Source organism: Passer domesticus, chromosome Z, assembly GCF_036417665.1.
Source record: "Passer domesticus isolate bPasDom1 chromosome Z, bPasDom1.hap1, whole genome shotgun sequence".
Classification (NCBI taxonomy): domain Eukaryota; kingdom Metazoa; phylum Chordata; class Aves; order Passeriformes; family Passeridae; genus Passer; species Passer domesticus.
In genome coordinates, this window is record NC_087512.1 from 23,872,408 (window position 1) to 23,886,150 (window position 13,743).

A 13,743-nucleotide genomic window follows, 5' to 3' on the forward strand; every position below is an offset into this window, starting at 1 on the left:
ATGATCATATGAAAAGTAGCAGTGAGCCAGAATTATCCTTAGCAAGCAGAATGATGAGACTACTAAGAGATGAAAGATTAGAAAATGGCATATTTTTATTCAAATTTTACCTTATAAAGTCAATAGTTCCATTTTGGTATATTTATGTGTAAGTGATTGAGGGCAGCCCTGCAAAGAAGGACTTGGGGCTGATGGTAGATGAAAAATTCAACACTAACCAGCAGTGTGTGCTCCCAGCCCAGAGAGCCACACGTGTGCTGGGCTGCATCCAGAGCAGGGTGGGCAGCAGGGCCAGGGAGGGGATTCTGCCCCTCTGCTCTGCTCTGCTGAGACCCCACCTGCAGGGCTGCAGCAGCTCTGGGGCCCAGCACAGGAAGGACAGAGGAGGCCATGAAGCTGATAAGAGGACTGGAGCACCTTCCCTATGAAGAGAGGCTGAGAAAATGTGGGCTATTCAACCTGGAGAAGAGAAGGTTGCATGGAGACCTCATAGCAACCTTTCAGTATCTGAAAGTGGCCTACAGGGGAGCCAGGGAGGGACTGTTCATCAGGAACTTCAGTGATAGGACAAGGAGTAATTCTTTCAATCTGAAAGAATGTAGGTTCAGATTAGATACTAGGATGAAATGCTACGTGGTGACAGTGGTGAGGCACTGCTTCAGGTTACCCAAAAAAGTTACGGATGCCCCACCGCTGGAAATGTCCCAGGCTAGGCTGGATGGTGCTTTGAGCAACCTTATCTAGAGGAGAGGGTTCCAGCCCATGACAAAGGATTGAAACCCTTTGTTGGGTTGTTTTAAGGGCCCTTCTAACTTCATCCATTTTATGATTCTGTGGTCGTGTAATCATCAAATGGATATATTTTGTATAAATGTCCATGTGTCACATTTTAAGTGATCTGTTTCTGGAAATGGGTCTATATGGTTTTATTCAATTAAATTTAAAGGATCACTGAGGATCTGAGTTTAAAGGTACCTTTATTAAGCTTAAACTTAATTACTGCCCTGACCCTGCCCAAGAAAAACATCTTGAGTCTGTGCTTTGCTGTAATTGTCCTGCTTTGATTACACTTGTGTTCTCTGACCCACTTCACCCTACATCAGTCACATCATTTGCTGTAGCTTCACATTGTCTCATATATGTTCACTTACCTGACTCATAATTTATTTTCAGAGTGAGCCTCTCCAGGGTTTGTATCTGTTTCTCTCCCTCTTTGTTCTTGTGGTTTATTTTTCCCTCTTGTGCTTTGCAAGTGGATTGCGTAACTTTAAAATATTTTGGCAAAAATCCTCTATGAAAAATGCTATACAAAGAAATTAGTATTTCAAGGTGTATTGTATTTATGACACATTCATATCAGGAGTTGTTTATGTATCAGTCATTGAAAAACTCTAGTGAAGAACAACATGTTGTCATGAAGTTTAAGTATTGGGGTCCTAATTCCATTAGTAATGTAGAAAATTCATATCAGTGAGTCATGATCAGTGTGACTTTCACAGTAGGTCAGAATATCTTTATTAATATGGCTGATTTCTAAATATAGCTGTTGTGTATGGTTTCAATATTTTATTCCAAACCTTGCACTGAATTTTGCAAAAGATTGTTACGGTGCAAATAACAAACATAACTAATAATAATTTATTTTTTCTGCAAGAGAAAACAATATGAGAAATTATTACATCTGGTGAAAGAAGTGCTTGAAAAAAACAAAAGTAAAAAATCAAAGCGCAAAATACGTTCTGAAAAGGGCCTGAATGTACCAAAGAGTCAGTTCATTGTTGGGTGAGGTCAGCTGCCAGTAAAGGGAAATGGCACAGTTAGGGGAATAGATTACATTACATGTAATCCACCTCTTCCAATCAAGAAGCAAGTTTTGAGGTTGACTGATTTGAAACAGGAAACTGCACATGAGCTGGACATGAACTTAAAATGCAATAGCGTTGCAGAATTCATTAATATTAATTTAGGATAAATATGCATAAGGGTCAAATGTAAATTTAAGAAATAGCATTTTCCAGAAAATAAAAGCAGCATCTTCTGGAATATTTCATTAAAACTGTGTGAGAAGGGCCTGAAAGGTGTTCTTCAGTGCTAGATACAGGCTGACAGAATTCTCTAGTCAAGCCCAGATATCACAATGTAAAGCCATATAAGTTTCTGTAGATTTGTCCCAAAGTGGTCTATTTCATCAATGGCTTGCTTGCTTGCTTGTAGGAATTAATTATCTTTGAGGTAAGAGTAGTGGCAAGAAGACTTCCTAGAGCACACAAATTTGGTGACTAGGAGAGAAGCAATGACAGAATGGGCAAATACTGGAAAACAGCAATCAGTTTTCTGTGAGCTAAAGAAAGGACTGTGTCACTCTGGCAAAGCTGAGAGGACCTTGGATTTCACTTTTATGTCCTATACTGTAAACACTTGGCCCTCAGAGGGTCTTGAACCTGTGCAATCACTACATCAGGTAGTACTTGTAAGTGCTTGGCTTGGAAGGCAGGAGTACACTCAATGAAGAAGAGCCTTTACAAGTTATGACTGGGTTATAACCAGCTGTCTTCATTTGTAGCAGCAGTGAGGTAGTTATTCACTGTATAAGCATGTATGCATTTTATTTGTATAATTTCTACAAGTGTGCTATCCAGTTAGTTTATTTTGGCACTTTGGCAACTAAATTATTCAGTGCTAAACAAATTAATTCTTCTCTGGACCCTGGCAGTAAGAGGTAATTCCTGCTCTCACAGGTGTGCTGGCTGTTCAGGACTGGTGCTGAAAACTCCATAGTTTTTTACTTGCTCATTTGCAGACAAGAAGTAAGGGAGGCCTTCAGTTTAGCTGGGAGGTAACCCTTGGCTCCACAAGCAGCCACAGCTATGAGGCAGTGAATGTCCTGCAGCACTGCTGGGGGGCCCAGAACTCTGCACTGCTGCAGAGTTCACAGGCTGGGAGCTGAAGCTGAGCACTGGCCATGTCACCCCATCCCTGCTGTGGCCAGGGATGCAGCACCCAATCGACGCTGCCATCAGACCCCTCACAAGTGGATACCTTTCTCAGGCTTTGACACAGGGCTGCCATTACATACCTGTTAGTCTTGAATGACCCAGTACATTTTCTGTATAGGTCAAGTTGTTTTCTATGGTTAGCTGAGATTTCTCCAGTGTAAACATGAATATATTTCTTAGCCTTGAGGGAGACAGAAGAATCACACCAAAACCAGTGAGAGAGTTGGAGGGCTGAAAGAGGAGTAGTTCATGCTGCGATCGACTGCTGCCAGATCTCCCTTCCTGTTTGTAAAACTAGTTGTAGTAAAATCTCAGAGCAGGCATGTTAAAGCTTTGTGACACAAAACCACTGTAAAGGGAGGAAGTGTTGAAAAACACGTTACCATACATAATATGAATTAATTATGCACTTTTCCAGAGATGGCTGTACAGGGTGAATGGTGTACTAAACACAATGTCTCTGTGCTGCCTTTGAAAATTATTTTTGTAACTGAAATTACAAACCTTAGCGTTAATTTATTAGGTGTGCAATGAATGGAACAAAGAACAATATGCTATTCCAGACCCAGGTGACTGAATCACCTGTGATTTGATTGAAGAGAGGGCACCTGTTTTGCACTGTCTGTGGGCATTGTCACCCATCATGTGCAAGCTGGAGCTGCGAGGAGTTCCAGGGCAGATGCCAAGGGCTTCTCCTGGTGGGTGAGAACTGAGCTTGCCCAGGGTCCCAGCCCCTGGGCTGTGTCCGACGTGCCGCTGTTCATCTTGCCCCGTGCGTGGGAGCGGCACGTCCGCACAGCAGTGGTGGCTCTGCCATTGTCCCTGCTCCGCAGGTGGGTGCTGTGCAGCGAGGCCATGTGCAGCCTGCACCTCCTGGTTTACTTTTGTTACAGTCGCCTTGACATCCACCTGGGCCCGGTTATGTTCCTGTCTTAACTTTCAGAGTGCAAATCCCGTTTATGGGATGGGAACAAGGTGGTGCTCCTCTGTCTCTAAAGCAGTGTTCTGGATGGGTTTTTGCATGAGAACTTTTGATGGAGAACTGTGTCCTTGAGCAAATCATGTAGTCTAAATCAGGGCATACTTGAATGTAAGTAAACTCTGAGAAGGTGTTTTCGTTAGGCAGTACATTTCTAAATGATAGAAGTGATAACACACCTGAATAAGTGTATCATCTGTTCACTGACTAAAGTTTGTTCCTCTCCAAAAGTTCAGTCCTTCAGATAATTATGGAAAAAATGGAGGAAGTGGCAATACATATGCAATCGTAGTAACAATTCAGGTTCTGCTTTTGACTTACTGAAAACTATAAAGGGTTACAAATAATTTTAAAACGCAGTTGCCAAAAATAGCACACGAGTACCAAGAGGACGTTAGATGGCTTTCTGTTTGCAGACAACACATTAATATGTTGTGTATTTTCTCTGAAGGAAGTAGAAATTCGAAACAAAGACCTGGAAGGACAGCTGTCTGATCTAGAGCAACGTCTGGAGAAAAGTCAGAATGAGCAAGAAGCTTTTCGCAATAACTTGAAGACCCTTTTAGAAATTCTTGATGGAAAAATATTTGAACTAACAGAATTACGAGATAACTTGGCCAAGCTAATAGAGTGCAGTTAAAGAAAATGGGATTTCAGTGCCAATCAGCTTAAAGATGCACTGTCTCTCTTCATAGGACTGTGTTGGGCTCTGCATCAAAGTTGCACAAAATTAGAAAATGCTCCTCTGAGAGGGATTGTTTTAAATTTGACTTGTAATTCACTGTAAAATTTAGCTTGTAGCCAGTTTAAGAAAAAAATAACTAACAAAAAACTTGAATTACAAATTACCTCCTTTTACATTATTGGCCACAGATAACTTGAAAAATATTAACAATAATTGAGTGCAATCCTTTTCTAATTATCAATGATGGAAGAATTAGCAGTGTCCCAGGACACATCCCATTTTGTGACAGATACAATATAGGCATCTGTCTATTTTATTTAAAATATTGGCTGTTTTATTTAAAATATTTAAATGCTGTGTTTTGTGCAAGAACTTAGTGATGACAGCCCTGTATTTTGTTCTTAATAATTTCTCAGGATATGTTGCACTGTGGAGAAGCAGTGCCGGAACAAATTTATTCTTGCCAGGAATGAGAGAGAGTTGCATCTTTAATTGAAACAAATTTACTATAATTGCTTGTATAAACTTCTTCCTTTTTGTTTTTTTGGGGTTAGTTGGCTGGTTGGCTTTTTTGGTTTTTTTATAGCTATACATATATACTGGAAGATACCGTATTTCTTTATGGAGCTTACTTTGGTGTTCTACAATATTGTCCAATGTAAGGTTTAGTTTTTCATATGAATTCCATGTAATTACAGTGAGGTAGTATCTTCCACTTAACTAAATTTTGAAGCCAACCAGTGATAGAAGGTGAGTCCCGCAGGCCAAAAAAAAATAAGCCCAAATCCACTGAGAATTTTAAATGTAAACTTAACATTTTAAATTTGACCTGCACACATAACAAGGAATGGCCAGGTTTTTGTTTTCTGGCCTTGATACTTATATTGAGTGTTCAATTTGCTGTTAATCTGTTCTGGAGGAGACTTTTTCAGATTGTGACATGAAATAGAGGTTCTGTGAATAATGGCTTTGGGGAGCCTTGTTCTGTTACAGACTCATTAGGAGCACAGAGGTACCGCAAGGGATTGCTCGTACACTGAGCGTGTCTGGCCAAAAAGGCTAGAAGTTTTTTCTTGAAGTTTTGTTGTCATAGCAAATTGAACTGAAGACATGTTTACTCTTTTATGGGTCTTCATATCACATCTTTATCCAAACTACACCAGGCAATATTCTGAACTGTTAACTAAGTGTTTAAAAACAGGACATTGAATTTAATTATCCTCAGTAAGCAGGTTTTAAAGTTGTTTTGATGTAATTTTAACAGACTTTTGGCAAACATATTTCTTTATATAATAGATTTATTTAAAAAACCCAACTCTTTGAAAGGTAAGGCAATTGTCATGTGTCTTGCATCACAGTGCATTCTTGCCATAAATTGCTTGTAATGCTGAAGAGGGCTTTTTTAAAATGTATGAATGAATGTCAGACCTCAGAGTTGAAAGATGCACGAACCTTTGTTTGCTCCCCAAATTAATTTGAATGTTAAACATGAACTCTAGCTGCTTATTCAATTTGTAGAACACAGTTTTCTTCACTTAGAGACTGATATTCAAAACTAGAAAAGATAAGTTTGATTTCATGTATGTACTGTGTGTATGTACCATATAATACACGCAGATTGTCATTTATATTGGAAAGACATGCTTTATTTCTAGAATACCTTTTTCTTTTCCATTAACTGGTGATTTATCAGGTCTCCCTGACTAGTCAGGGAAGTGGCTTAGGTTAAATGCTAAAACTGTCTTGTATTATATGGTATGTAATATACACAATGTTTACGCTTTCTCCATATTTTTTAGGGTATTTTCTCACATTTATTAAAGGGGTGGGGGGAGCTTGTTTCATTGTGCTACTGGTTGAAAACTTTGTGGTGAGCTACATGTTAATCATTCAGGGGATTTTAGACAGTAGTGTGTATATATCTTCATCAGGTCCATATGAGCAGATACAGCCAGTTTTTAATTTTCCTGGGGATATTTGGGCCTGATTCTCCTGTCACTTGTGCTGCTGTAAACCAGATGTGTCCTTGATGTGATGTCAGCAACATTCCGTTGGCATAACATCCGTGGAAGTGTAAGGAGAATTTGGCCTGTTAATGCTCAGTGGACATAATAAAGATGAAGAAAGAATAAAAAAACATAATGATGGAATAAATGTAATATTATTTTTAATGATATTATTATTGACATTTTTAAAGATATGATGTCATATGTGTGGGGAAAATAGTGGACAGAAATATTTCCACTTAAATTTTGTGAATATGTGTGGTACATGAGCATTTCTATGTATACGTACACACACATATGTATATACAGAACATGGAAAAATTTAGATGTGCACATTTTTAATATTTTCCTATTGAAATTAAATTTAAAATTGGAAATTGATATTTGAGAATTTCTTTTTCTCATAGAGTAGAGATAAGCTTCATTTCTTTTTTTTTAAATAATACAATTACTGAGGGCTGCACCTTTGAATTCCCAAATAGTTGCCAAACATAAATATGGGATGAGGTGGACATACGTGCACATATAAATAAAATCCTATGTCTAAGACTATTTTTAATGCTTATGTACAGTAGGCAAGTGTTTAGAAATTGTGATCTAAAGTTCATACTTAGATGGCTATACCTACTGTAGCCTCTTCACTTATGTTTTAAGGTGAAGGTTTTGCCATTTGAAACATTACTGTCCCAGACACAAGTACTGTACATTGTATCTATCTTTAATGAAACTATGGGAATATGTATACAAGAAAACGGTGTTCAGTACTATAGCCTGAAAACATGACCATGAACTTGTACTGGAGGGGAGAGCAGTTACTTTGTGTATAAATTTACATGGCAACTACAGTCTTGGGGAAAAAAAAAAAAAAAAAAAGAAGCCAACAAAAGAATTACCATAAGCCTCACAGAAATACAGAAATAGAACAAAAAAAACCCTAAAAAAACCCCAAACAAACAAACAAACAAAAAAAAACCAAAAAAAAAAAAAGAGAGAGAGAGAGAAAAAAGAAATTGAACCCACCGTTTTTTATTTTGAAATACACTTGCTATTCTCTGGAGAATGTATGACTTTTTTTTTTTTCCTTAAATCTTTTTCAAGTATGTGCAAGTGATAGCAGCAGCTACCTTAATCTTTCAGGTGCTACTGGATTTTGCATTAGTGTGTTATGTTGTGAAATCCTGACTTTGACATAAAATTTTTTTGTAAGTATATCCCCGTCTGGATAGCTAGTTTTTGGAGTGTATTGTTCATAATCCATATGCCTCAATGATCCAGAAATTGCATTTTTCTATGTGGACAAAGTAAAAAATGTGAATGAAACTGTCCATTATAGATGACTGGAAGTTCCTTTTCCTGGCCAATATATCCAGGAAAGAGGAGAACAAAATGAACTGATAATGCAGAAATGCGGTTATAATGTCTCTAAGAAAATACATTTTCAGGTAAAATAGAAATAAATAAATAAATAAAGGGCTAAACCAGTTGTTACACAAATAATTATCATTTAACGGTATCGGTGGCATTCCCAAGATAATTCCTTTAAAGAAAACCCTAGAATTAAAAATGCATCAATTAAAGATTAATGTTTTGGGATATGTCTTTTCAGTTCTCAGTTGTGAAAGGTTTCTGATTTCTGCTCATTTTTCTACCAGTTGGGGATTAACTTCAGGTTTGCCTTCAGTAAGAAGCTAAACCTCATTTCATTCTATCATCTTATATGTTCTGTACTGAAGTGGCTGCTGAACAGCATTCTGTGAACACTGCATTCAAAAGTCAAAATCAAAGCCATTTTTCAGAAATACTGCATGGAGAGAGGAATAGAAAACTCTTGCAGCCCTTAATTCTCTGCAGAGCTGCAGATATCAGTAAAAGCACTTAACTTGGTTAGTTGCAAAAACCTTAAGGCCAAAGATAGATCTAATTAGAGATTAGATCTAGATGTCAGAAGACAATTAAAAAAATACCATCAAGAAACTCCATCCCAATGTGCATAGTTCAGCCTCAGTAACTGAACATGCCAGTTAAGTGGCACGTATACACTGGGGTTTCTTTTTCAGAAAATGGACCTGACTCTGCTAAGCAATGTTCAAACTGTCTTGTTTACATTTTCTTAGTAATGCTGCATTTGTGCACTACCTCTGAACAGTGCTAAGCAGAGACCATATCATGGAATAACACACATTATTTGAAATCTATGGTTTTGCTTAGCAGCCTTAGTTCCCTGTTTTACTCCACTTACTTCAGACAAGATAGATGAATTTTCCCTGTTTTGTTAAACGTTTTGGAACAATGAGCGGAGTTTTGAGTTAGATCCCAGAGTCAGTTCAGTTCATGTCCACTCTTCTGGCCATGCCTAGCCAGGAAGCAGGTGTGAGTCTAATGTCACAATACCTCTAGATACTATAGACATAAGGGGCTTTTCACACCATAAGGGGTCTCATAGCTTGCCTGCCACAGCCTCTCAGGGACCTGTAGTGGCCAGTTCTGCTTCTGCACTGCTGGCAGCTCATAATAGGACCAAAGAAACACAATATACCTACTTTCCCCCTTATTGCTGGGTCTTGCATAAGCAGAGCTCAGCTGCAATGATATATCTGGCAATCCTTAGTATTTTCAGATAAAGGAAAGGATTTTGAAAAATACTTCAAAAAATTGGAAGGAAAGTAACTATCAAAGGTGTTGTAAATTTGGGGTGGGTGAGGGAAACACAATTTCAAAAAGATTCCCTAGTGTGGAACCCTTGTGTAGCTGTAAAATAGGTGAGAAGGATTTGCATAGGGAATGACAAACCACCTGAAAGGATCTCACTTTCCTTAGGTGCTCACATCACGCTGACATTGAGCACACCGGCTTGCCCACTCTTGATTGCTAGAGACTTCCCAAGGTCAGCACTGGGGGTGTGTTTCATGAACACTTCATGAAGTCCTGACAGTCTGCAAACCCCATGTCCTTTCTGTCTTTTACCTTCATTACTCTAGAGGTTTGACACCAGTATAGCCATCAGTGCTCCCTGTTTTCTGCTGTCATCAGTTCCTATGATGATTGTGTCATGGAATTCTGAGCCGAATTTGGTGGTTTTTCTTTCTTTTAACTTGGAAGTAATTTCCAACCATGTTCCCTGCTTTGGGAATTCTCATCTGCTCTCACACAAGCCTCATCTCACTGCATGGATCCAGCAGTGTGTCAGGTGCTTTTGCTTCCATTAAATTGAGAATAGCAACATAGACATTTTCTTGCAAGAGAATTTGCATTTCTGTGACTGTGGTAATTCTTGAAGAAGAAGGATTTTTTCCCACTAGATCAAGAAGGAGGGCAGAACTAAGGACCTTCACAAACAATACCATGCATCCAGGTGCTAAGGGGAGAGGAAGAGCTACACTTGACAAGGTATGTGTAAATATAATCTGTGTGTATGGATTTCCTCCTGTTGAATTAAATATGGTCATACAGATACTTGCAGAGAGTGAACAAGGCCTTTGAAATTCTCTGAGTCTGGCTTATATTTTGTTAAATGTTCGGTGGAATTGTCTCTAAACAAAAGAAATTTGAAGCAAAATGACCTTGTACTTGCCTACAGGAGAAAGATCATAGCCCTTACCTCTGGATGGAAATTTTAACATTAAATCTAATTCTTTCTTCACATCTGAATATATATGGTTATTTTTATAATTCCAGCAGTTTTGTTTCTCAGGAATCTACAGCAATGAGAACCAGAAATCTATCAGTGTAAGGTGCAGCTCTCTTCAACTTCCACTTAGTGAGAGGAGCCAGTGTAGAAGTACGTAGCTGAGTGCCTCAAGTAGTATTTTGTGCGAGCATCCTGCATCTAGTTCCTGCTGCACGGCCACACTGCTACACCCTGCCAGCTGCACTTGCTGTCTGTCCCAGAAGCAACCCAGGAGTGCTTGCTGTCCTTTGTTCAGAAGCTGCTGCTTCAGAATTGTAGCTCTGTCATTACCAGTCTGGAGCCCTTTTGCTCCAGAGCATTTTGCACATTCAGAGTTTTGCTTGCAGGGGGAGAAAAGGGGAAATTTCATTCTGTATATCTTAAAGAAGAAGAGTAATATGTAGATTTGATATAAGCTGCTTTTCCCCACCTCTTTGAAAAGAAATTATGAAAGCTTTATTTGAGGTGGTTATTGTTACCATTTGAACCTACCAGTCAAAACTTTCATTATCTTCTATTTCTTGCATTTTTCCTTTTGTTCTGTGTTCTTTTCTCTTGCATAACATGGAACAACCAAACCATAGTCAATATAAGTCCTAAACTGCTTATGAAATGAGAAACATAAATATTCAGTGTCAAGCTCCCAGCAGGGACATCAGTAACCCAAAAAAGCCCAAAACCCACTCACACAAGAGATACCTGTGGGAATGAGGTACTGACTGTTGTGCATGAACATCTCAGCCTCAGTGAGGAAGCATTGGGGATCTTCTAAACAAGCATTACTGAGGTATGCTACTAGAAAGTACCTTGAATCAGACCTGTCTAAAAGACATCAGTGTGAGTATTTTCAGAAGACATGAGTTTTCCTGCTCTTCACCAGTGATGATAACTGTATTGCACAAATAGAAAATACCTACAGGGCACATGTAACTCCTCAAGTCAAAATGCAAAAACGTGTTGGGATTGGCAGCAGAAGTTCCCATCAAGCTAGAGGATTTCTGTCATCAGCTAGTATAACTGACAGGTCTTTTGCAAATGAATTATAGCAACATTGGAAATCTCCATGAGAGAACAAATACAAAGACAAGAGCAGTTTTCTGTACCTGAGTCAGGCTGGGAAATCCAGCTATGGGACTTAGTCCTGATTAACAGGTTGGGCAGGTCGCCAACAGTGATGTTGTTTCAGAGGGGTTTAAAAGAATTTTGACACTTGGGCCAAACTGCAGTGTTGAAGCTGTGACATGGACATAGGTATCTAAAATCCAGAAGGGAATAAGGCCTCACAGAGCACAGCACTGACTGAGCAAGCAACTGCACTGGAACTGCTGAACACGGAATCGGCTCCCTGAACCTGGCAATGAGGATGGTTCACTTACAGGATAAGAACAAACAGGTTCACCAGCCTTGAGGCCAGTTTTACAGCTCAACAAGAGCTGCTAGGTGGCTGTGGAATTTGCCATAACATTTCAAGTCTCTCTTTTGAGGGGCTGCAGGGGCTGCACCAGAAGAGGGGGCCATTACAAGTGGTAAAGTGACCTCCACAGCTCCCACAAGCACAGTGCTGGGTCTTATACGGCATAAATGCTGGCATGCAGCTACTTGGAAAATAGTTAGCTGGTGACAGTGGCACGTCAAGGGATCAGGCCTTCATCAGCTGGAAGGTCTTGACCAAGATTTAAGTGAAGAAATTCTAATTTACAGTATTTCAGGGTAAGTTTTGTTTTTAACTGAAACATCACAGCTTGCTATTGCAATGACACATTGATGGGTTAACAGAAGTAGTGTCCTCTTGGGGAACAGCTAGGCTCCTTCCACTGGGGAGCAGAAGCTAAAGTTTGCATTCAATCACTTAGCCAAGCTGGTACTACTGACAGTACCAAGCACTTCCTTATCCAGAAGCATCCCTGCAACCTTGAGTATCCACCAAGGACTGCAGCAGATTCATTCATCCGGGCCTCAAAAGGCAGGGATTCTGTAGTTATCTCAGGCAGCTAATGGCTGGGAGCAGAACCCAGGTTTATCCCAGATGGCTGACAGCGCAGTCTCAACAAATGCTGTCTGGGACACAAAGTTTCTGTTCAAAGTTTCTTACTGCAAACAGAGATTAAAAGCTGAATACTTGAAGGGTTGGGGTGTTCTGCAAAATGGGACATAGCACTAACTTGGAAATGTAACTGGTTTTGAGTATTTAAATATAATGCATGTTATTTTGTACACCAATTAAGCAAAGCATGCCCTGGTAGGCACTATGTGGCTCATGCTTTCCCTGAATACATAGCCCAAGTAGACTTTTTTTTAAAAAAAAAAAGAGTGACAAACATGATCTCTTAAAGAGAGATTTGCTTTAATAGAACCTTTGACTGGGGACAATTTCTGCACTCCTCTGCATTCTTTTCCAGAATGGCTGAATGATAGTAGGCACCCTCCAAGTATCACTGGGTTTTGACCATCTGCTGGCCCATGGAATGGCCCATGAATGGTCAGACCTCACAAAAGCCAACAGCCTGACTCACTGAGCAGTTTGACTTAGAGCTGAGTGACACAGCAAGGTATGGGTGTGTCAGGGGACACATAAAACACTATCATAAAGTAGGGGAAATAAATTTCCTCCTACAGTGGTGCTGGGCAGGAGAAGAATGGACCTTATGTTTCAACTTAGTTTGCTATTAAGAGAAGACTTTTCAGCAGCATAAATCTTTAGGAAACCATGACAAAAATACATGTATGCCATCAACAGAAGTATAGGATGTGTGCTTTTTTTCTTCTTTTTTGTTACTATATTATTTTATAATGCAAATTTAAAATGCCTTTTTTTTTTCAACATGTCATTAGAAACCAAGAGCAGTTTGCACTGGTTTCTCTGTCACATTGATTATTTGTTTTCACAGGACTTTATCCACTCCAACAGTCATTTTTACTCACAGCCAAGTGCATGGTGCGGCGGGGGGGAAATGGCCATTCTTTTATGGTGCTTCAAAAGAAGTTGATTCATAAATGTCTGTTACTGGTGTTTAAATTGTGCTTTTAACATGCATGGCAGTTTGAGCTTGCACTGATGATTTTGTATGCTAAAAACTCAGTTACACTCTTACTGAAATTGAATGGGATTAAAATAAAGTACTGAGGAAGAAAAAGTATAGTTAATATAAGTGCTTTGTATGAATTGCATGATTCTTCAATCCTCCTTATTCCTGCCTTTTAAACAGTCATGTACAGAGGGAATGTGATGCCAATTAGAAAAGTTGTTAAGATGAAAGAATGAAGTAAACAGTGACTTATGTTTGAAAGCCTGTGAATGTGCTTAGTTTTATGTAAGCAGTGTGGGGTATAGTGAGACGTCTCAGAGAAGTAAAGAAGGCTGCTGCATTCCACGGTGAGGAAAGAGTGACAAGAAAGCAACACAGATGATT

The 13,743-nt window shown here is 39.2% G+C and overlaps 1 protein-coding gene across 1 annotated transcript in view; it reads left to right on the top strand.

Annotated features, from left to right (window-relative positions):
• HOMER1 (homer scaffold protein 1) overlaps positions 1 to 13,467 on the top strand; it is a 94,442-nt gene extending 80,975 nt beyond the window's left edge. The window contains exon 9 of the mRNA XM_064403599.1: positions 4,427 to 13,467. Coding sequence (XP_064259669.1) covers positions 4,427 to 4,615 — 189 coding nt within the window. The 3' untranslated portion in view covers positions 4,616 to 13,467. The remainder of the gene's footprint in view (positions 1 to 4,426) is intronic.
• The last annotated feature ends 276 nt before the right edge of the window (positions 13,468 to 13,743 follow it).